General features: G+C 31.6%; 1 protein-coding gene across 1 annotated transcript; it reads left to right on the forward strand.

Annotated features, from left to right (window-relative positions):
* Positions 1-788: 788 nt before the first annotated feature.
* LOC132724954 (uncharacterized) lies at positions 789-7115 on the forward strand. The gene is made up of 5 exons (XM_060709936.1): positions 789-912; positions 1271-1916; positions 2526-2620; positions 3874-3978; positions 5866-7115. Exons 2-5 carry the CDS (start codon positions 1309-1311, stop codon positions 6096-6098), a joined length of 1041 nt encoding a protein of 346 aa, XP_060565919.1. The 5' UTR covers positions 789-912; positions 1271-1308; the 3' UTR covers positions 6099-7115.
* Positions 7116-7665: the final 550 nt, after the last annotated feature.

The following is a 7665-nucleotide window of genomic DNA, read 5'->3' on the forward strand; positions in this document are numbered from 1 at the left end:
AACACAAGGGTTACGTTTTTGTTTTGCTCCACATGGACGATCTAACCATACATGTTCTTTGAATGTTGTGCCTTTTCTCTTATTGTTTATTTTCTATTGTAAACTACTTTTATTCGTTTTCGCTGTCCATGTGTACAAAGGGGAAGTAAATATTGTAGTCATGTTTACCTACCTGACTCTTTCTTTTAAATAAAAAACATAAAAATTGCACGCATGTTGCAGTTTATAGCGAACATTAATTTCATCACTTTTAGTGTTTACAATTGAGGTCCGTCCGCACGTGTGAAAAAAATTGATAACTGTTCAATTCTGTGCTAGGGGTATAAAGGATGTTGCACTGCATTATATTTCTTATGTACAGACTTACTCAATGCGAATCTGTTATATCACCCTTTTAGCAACATAGACACACATGATTTTATTGAAGAATAGTTTTTGACTTAAGTAATAAATGTAATATTTATATTTGAGTTGTGTCATTTCCGATGTCATTTGATTATGAAATTCGATGCTCAATTATAAAATGTTTAACTAAGTAAACATAGACAGTCTATTATACTATTTAATTTATTGGTATTTACATTTTTTCGTGTGCGTGATTTACAAAAGCTCGCATTGTATCACCACTCAGTCTAAATGAATTCGAACCATGATTGTGTGTTTATTTTTAGAACGTAGAACGCGTCACCCATAAAATATTTTCATGTACTTCCTAGTATTGGTTTTCTGTCACATAAATTGTACAATCCCCTTATTTTGTCCTGTTTTTGGCACATTGCATAATTCGTTGTAAATTCATAGCGTACATGTTTTTTTTCGTTTTATATCCAGATCTTTTGGATTAACTATTACTAGCAATTAAAGGTTTGTCACAGAATTATTACTAAAGACATAAAAGGCAGTATTGCACAGGTGAGCATTAAATATAAAGCGTTTATATTAAGATAAATCATTTTGTTTAAAATCTTATAGATATATCTTTTCTGTCCTATAATTTAAGGTAAAATGATTGTAACGTCCTTCACGTATGACCGAAACTTGCATACACACTGTTAACTATTTGAAGTATAAGCTGCGACATGTACATGTATATGTTTTATACAAGTCTGTAGAAGGATATCATTTGTACGTTAACGGGGAGTTATTTATATAGTGAAATATCAAAATACTTTCTTAACTTTTTGTAAACAGTAGATTAAAGCAATAGTTTAAAGCTTCATGTACTAAATATAAGAAAAAACATGATGATTGTGGTTATTTAATTTCATAGGTAGGTTTTGAATATATCGTGACTTTTATTAAATAAAGATGGGAAAGAAAAACAAAAAAATAAAAAAGGATGTATTTTCTGCATTTTGTGACAAACATCCTAAGCATGCTATAGAAATGTTTTGTGTGGATTGTGACAAAGTTGTCTGTGTAATTTGCCAAGCTACAGAACATAAAAGTGGCGCTCATACGAAGATACTTACAATCGAAGAAGCATCTACTGACTGCGCTAAAACTAAGGAGTTTTTAGAGTATGAAGACAAACTTAATACAGTTTTCACACGTGAAACTAAAACATTGGCAGATAATGACGAATTTAACACAATAACGGATCAATTAAAAGAAGAAACAGAATCTTTGATTAAGAAGCATAAACAGGTCATGATTGATCTGATTGAAAAACATTACAAGATGTTATCTAAGAGGAATCGGCTCAAGTACGAAGAATCAAATAAAAGATTACTGAGTGTGAATGAGCAATTGTGTAAGAATGAGAATAAAACTTCAGAGATTCGTCAGGAAATCAATGCAAAAAAAGAGAGTGGACAAAGCGTTGCATTGTTTATAGCTATGAAAAAATCTCAAGATAATGTACGGCAAATTGAAATTGAGTTAGAAGAAATTGAAAAACTAAATTTTGTTGAAAGGTAATTATAAATATGCGACATACATATAAAAACTTCTACATTAAACTTATAAACTTTTATATCTGACACTGTATAACGCAGCTAGCTTACCTTACTTTTCTTTACAGGTATGTCTTGTCTCAAAATCCGACCTTTGATAGTAATCATGAAACTTTAAAGCTTTATACCAATTCAAATATAATTTAGAACACTTTTACACTTATAAACATAACGCTTTATTTATGCTTCCTAGTTAAAAGGCTTGGGTTGAATCAAATGATTGATGTCACAGCAAATATATATGTGTAATATATTTCAATAAACAATTGCCATAAGCGAACGCCACATTTTGAGGTTAAATTTTCTTTAAATGGCCATGTTAGTTTTAGAAGTGAAACTTGGTAGAAAAAATAGAGTGAAATAAAATACCTTTAAAAAACCTAATGCAGCAAAATTGAAAATGTTGAAGGCTTGGTTTAGTTGAGCCTTTTCATTGACGACACTGATAAGTGCATGTGACCGTCCACGCCCTTTGACACGGAATTTTCTATTCACTTAAGTGAGAAATATATTTCCTTTACATACTCTATATTGGTATGATATATTCGATATTATAAATTATTTTGGTAGGTATGAGTTTCAAGCAGGACACATGGTGAAACAGCTTTTGGAGGAAGAAAAAGAATTTGGTGATTTATTGGAAACGGCCTCCTTGTCTCTAAAAGGTAGTGGAATCTATATGATCATAGTTATTACTTAAATAAATCAAATCCGACAATATTCCGTTTGTATGAATAAGCAGGCACATATTTTCTCATCCTTTTCAGAGAACAAAGAAAACATATTTATCAGAGACCCATTATGCTATGTAGAAAACAAAACATTTTTCACGAAACAAAATTTTAATTCAACAATTTGAAATTATTTTTTCTTGCGTATATACATGCTGAGTTCAACAAACTTTTTATAAATAAATCAAATAATTAGGTCACAATAGGTTGCACGATTTACCAAACGCAACTAAACACGACCGCATTTAACATGTAAACAGAACTTAGTGAGGGACAGCACATCAAAACACCGTGGACTATTGCTATACGAAATAGAAACATGCAAAGCTTATAGTAAGAGTCGTATTGTAGCAGTACAAACATTCTCAGGTACAACAAAATGTGGTTTGTTGAAAATCGTGCGACTAGGTTGACGACTGACCTTGACTGTCTTGTCACTGCGCATATTTCAAATGAAATATGTGGTATATCAGTATTATTGTTACATACATGGATAGCCCTATATGTAACAAATGAGACAGTCAAAAGTTATTTAGTGTCCTCTGCATGGAAACGATCTCCCGTACAAAACTTGACTTTCTGCAAGAGAAATGACACTTCCGGATAAATATCGGATGCCTTTAATTTTATGATTTTGTATTAAAATATATTTTGCATTGTGCATCAATCGACAAGTTGTGGCAATGATATTTATAGAACTCATTTGATAATTGTCAACGATACTGTTCAGGATTTTATGTAGCATACTCAGAGTTGTTGTAATGATGATTTTGCCAAATAGAAAATAACTATTGGTAACAAATAAACAGGATTAATTGCTCAGATAAATAACTCGTGAAGTTTACAAAAATATTGCTTTTTTGTAACAGGAACTTTGTCACATTCAGTGCTTTGGTTAATCCATCCAATTTTGCTGTCATTGCGTTAATTTTCATTGTAAATTAATGAAATTTACCATGATTATTTGGAATAGATGTAGCAATTTCACATGTTACATTTATAAGTTCTGCTTTAAAAAGTGTAACAACCATGTTCAGAATATGTAGTCAGGGATAATTAGTTTTCTTTAGTGTATATGGTAATTAAAAGAACAAAATGATTAATTTGTTGGATGATGAATGAATGTATTTAAATGTATCCTCATAACATTTGTTTCTTAAAGTAAACATGTATTCCAACATTTGCAGTACCACCACGTGAATTAACACCTCGTGTTGCTTTAGTGTTTCCTCGTCAAGACAAAGCAGGAATAGAAGCAGAAGAAGCTGAAGAAGATGAACTTGATGGTTACGGTAGGTTTGCAAGTCATAAGGACAAATTTACTTTGTGTAACAATTGAACAGTGCTAGATGCCCACAAATTTCCATATTATTATCATTTACATCTCTTGTATATCCTTGAGATATATGAGAAATATGAAATGTTTACGCCGACATTGTTTCAAATCCATTTGGACCGAGTTCTATATTTGTAACCCACATAATGTTCTGATCAAACTTATTCATAATGTAGTGTATATCGCATTAATAAAGGATTTATTACTTTTGTGAAATGTTGCAAATTTCAACCCCAGAAACAATTTTAGTTATTAAGATTTTTGATAGGTTATATTGCTATATATAATGGCTATTTGTAAATATAACCCGAGCCGCTAGGCGAGGGTTGTATTGCTAACAGCCGTTTATGTACGGCCATATAACCTGTCAACAATCTTTATAAAGAATTTATAATACAGCAAGCATCATGTTTTAGAGAAAAATGTAAGATTTCTTCATGAATCGACAATCACCGTGTATATAAAACTATATAAACGTCACGATTATCCAATGAAAAGCGACGTTACAAACGTGCAGTATTATAAGTTTAGTTATATACGTTAGAATGATTATCAAGCAATTTTTACATACCTTTTTTGACGACCACGTAGATTAAAAAGTTTTATCGCCTCTTTATTAAATTAATAAAAAAAAGGAAATAATCAGGAAATCAATACGTATTTTAAGGTTATTTTAGAGGGAAACATTTCATTTATTCATGGAAGAATGATAAATTATCTTATATCAAAAGTTGAATAGCACGCCTTGTAGACTTCCTTTTTAAACTGTTTAAACTGAAGACTCAATAATTGAAATTGCCGGTATATTGTGTTTAAAAACAAGTACCAAGTAAAGAGGTTTTTTGATTTCATTTTATTTTTAAGTACAGATAAATTTGAGTATATTATTTTTCTATTAAATTGAATACTTTTAAATCAAAATCCGAAAAGGGACAAAAAAGAATAAAGGTTCAGGCTTGGTTTTTCTGAGACTGTTCATAGACGGAAGATGCAAACTCAAACTGGACAGGTTAGCCAAATAAAACAAATGTTGTCCTTATACAAGCATAAATCAATTAAATGTATTTGACCGTTTGATGTTTATTGTCCAACGTTCGCTATTGCATTGATAAAATCTTAAAGGGATTTTTTCTTAACCATTGAATATATTTTGCCCGATATTACATGATTTTCTCCGAAAAAGCTGTAAAAATGGATTGGGTCTGATTTAATTATCAGGGGAGCTTAATCCTTTAAACTTTAAAAAAAATTACAATAATTATTATAAATCTTAACCTTTAAGCTTGGGCATCATATAGACGTTTTTTCACCCCCCCCCCTTTTTTGAGGCCTCAAATGGTGAAAAAATGCCCTATACATGCCCGAACACTTTTTTAAAAAGAAATGTTGTTAACAAAGTGATCACTTGTTGTCGCCGCCCCCTTTCAAAAATATACATCAAGGGGGTACAAGAGGTGGATGTGCCCCCTTCTGTTTTGGGGTTTGAAGAGGGGCAGGGGCCCCCCTCAATCCACTGAGAAGTTGCAGCACTTTGAAATCAGTTTTGATAAAAAAACAAACAATGCAAAATAGTTATCTTTGGCAATTTTGAGACGTCTCCCGCTGCCATGGTCACAGGAAACTTACAATTGAGCATGCTGTTAAAACGGCTATGATCCAGTCAACATTTCTGCCAAGTTTCATCAATATTGAAGCATTTTTGATAGTTTCATAGCAGTTTGAACTTGTTAAGGAGGCTTTCAGTGAAAACGGCCATTTTTCATAATTAGCTTAAAAGGTAAAGGTTAAACAATACATGTTTATAGTTCATACAATAATCGTGTTAAATTGTGTTTTATTAAAGAGCCTGTTGGACAAATTGCTACAGCAGTATCAAATGATGATCAGAAGACTCGACAAAAAACATCTCCGCGCAGAGGTTCTACTCAGTCTTTAAATATTTCATTTACTGAAGAAACAAACGAACAAGAACGTTTAAGCGGAGACAACTTCAAAATTCCTAACACAGGCATGTATCACAGTTTTAAATTTTCTTCATTTTTGGCATGGCAAATTTTCGCACTATGGCAAATATAAACAGACATAGAAAATAAAAGATTTATTCAAAAGCATTAATTGTGAATTATCAAATCATCATCATTATCATAACCATAATTATCATTGTCATCATAATAATAGTCGTAAGTATCATCATGATTATCACCATTATATTTGCTTCTGAGCTCTCATTCGGATATTATGTTCCATGAAAACCGAGGTGGCGCAGAGATTTGATTTTTTTTCAAATTGGTGGACAAAGTAGACAGTAAAAAAAAGAAGAAAAAGAAAAAAAACAGCATTATCATCAATGCCATTACCATAACACTCATTATTATATAACGCGAATTGTTACCAAATCGCGCGCGGCTTATTAAATCGTGATTTTATTTGTTTGTTTTTTCATGGTCTTATTAATAAATATAATTGAATTATATATTGATTATATCTATTTAAATGGATTAATAGAATCTATCATTGGGTTAGATAGAGGATAGGGAAATCCCAACCCGAGGATGATCGTTTCTATCGGGAACGAGCCTTGGCTGATTATTTTTCTCACTCACCTGGACACAAATAATATCAGTGAAACTAGATCTACGCCCTAGTTTTGAAAAGCGGGGCGGGGCTTAGGCGCCTGACGTACGTCCGGAAAAAATGCTACTGACCAAGTTTATGTGGGAAAAATTCAATGAAAATAAATTCATATGAGATCCCTCATAAAAAGCAAGGTTATCATGATAAAACACATCAAAATTAAAGTCAAAGTGTCATAATATAAGTGTTTATAAGGAATTCAGTCCATACTAAAATGGTTGCCAAAAAGCGTTTACCGTTTGCAAAGTTTTTTCTACTCACTCGGTTATTTTGGCCGAATATTCAATTAAATTATATCAAAATGAGATTCGTCTTTAAGAAGCATCATTATCAAAACAGAAAACATGGATGGTCTTCAGGAAAAGTGTCATAATATCCGATTTTACGAAGAATTTTGCGATATTTTAAAGTGTGCTATTTTTAGTAACAGATCGATATTGAAAAGGGCGGACCTATGTAGAGTAGGACTCATTGCAATGTGAAATTTTGATTCCATGATTAGCTCACATATTTTTAATACATTTTGACCTTTTCACGTTTCATTTTTGTAGGAATGAATCGCGTATGTATACGTTTTTAGAAGTGCTGCACGTTGAGTGTGAGATAAGCCCATATGAGATAAGAGTTTCCAACATGTTTTAGTAACATTTACGGATGTTTCTATCTGGTTAGTGAGAAAATGAATTCTTTTGCTTTTCAATATATCTCAATGCAAAATATAACATAATGTATGAACGGACGCTTATATCATAATAAATAATGCAATTAAAGACATTTCAGCTTGTTCTTTTGTGTACGTACATATGCGCACACATTCATACATTCAAAAATTAAATATTTGTCCAAAAAACCCACGCGACGCTTCAAATAGAGAGGTTTTTATAAGTGTCTAAATATCAATGATATTTTTATATATTCTTTTTTTTTAAAATGACATTCCTTTAGCGATCTAAAGGTTCAGGTATGTATGAAAGTTTCATAATTATGCACTACTGTGCCTACGTATACT

Source organism: Ruditapes philippinarum, unplaced genomic scaffold (genome assembly GCF_026571515.1).
Source record: "Ruditapes philippinarum isolate M1 unplaced genomic scaffold, ASM2657151v2 ctg12054_1_1_1_1, whole genome shotgun sequence".
NCBI lineage: Eukaryota > Metazoa > Mollusca > Bivalvia > Venerida > Veneridae > Ruditapes > Ruditapes philippinarum.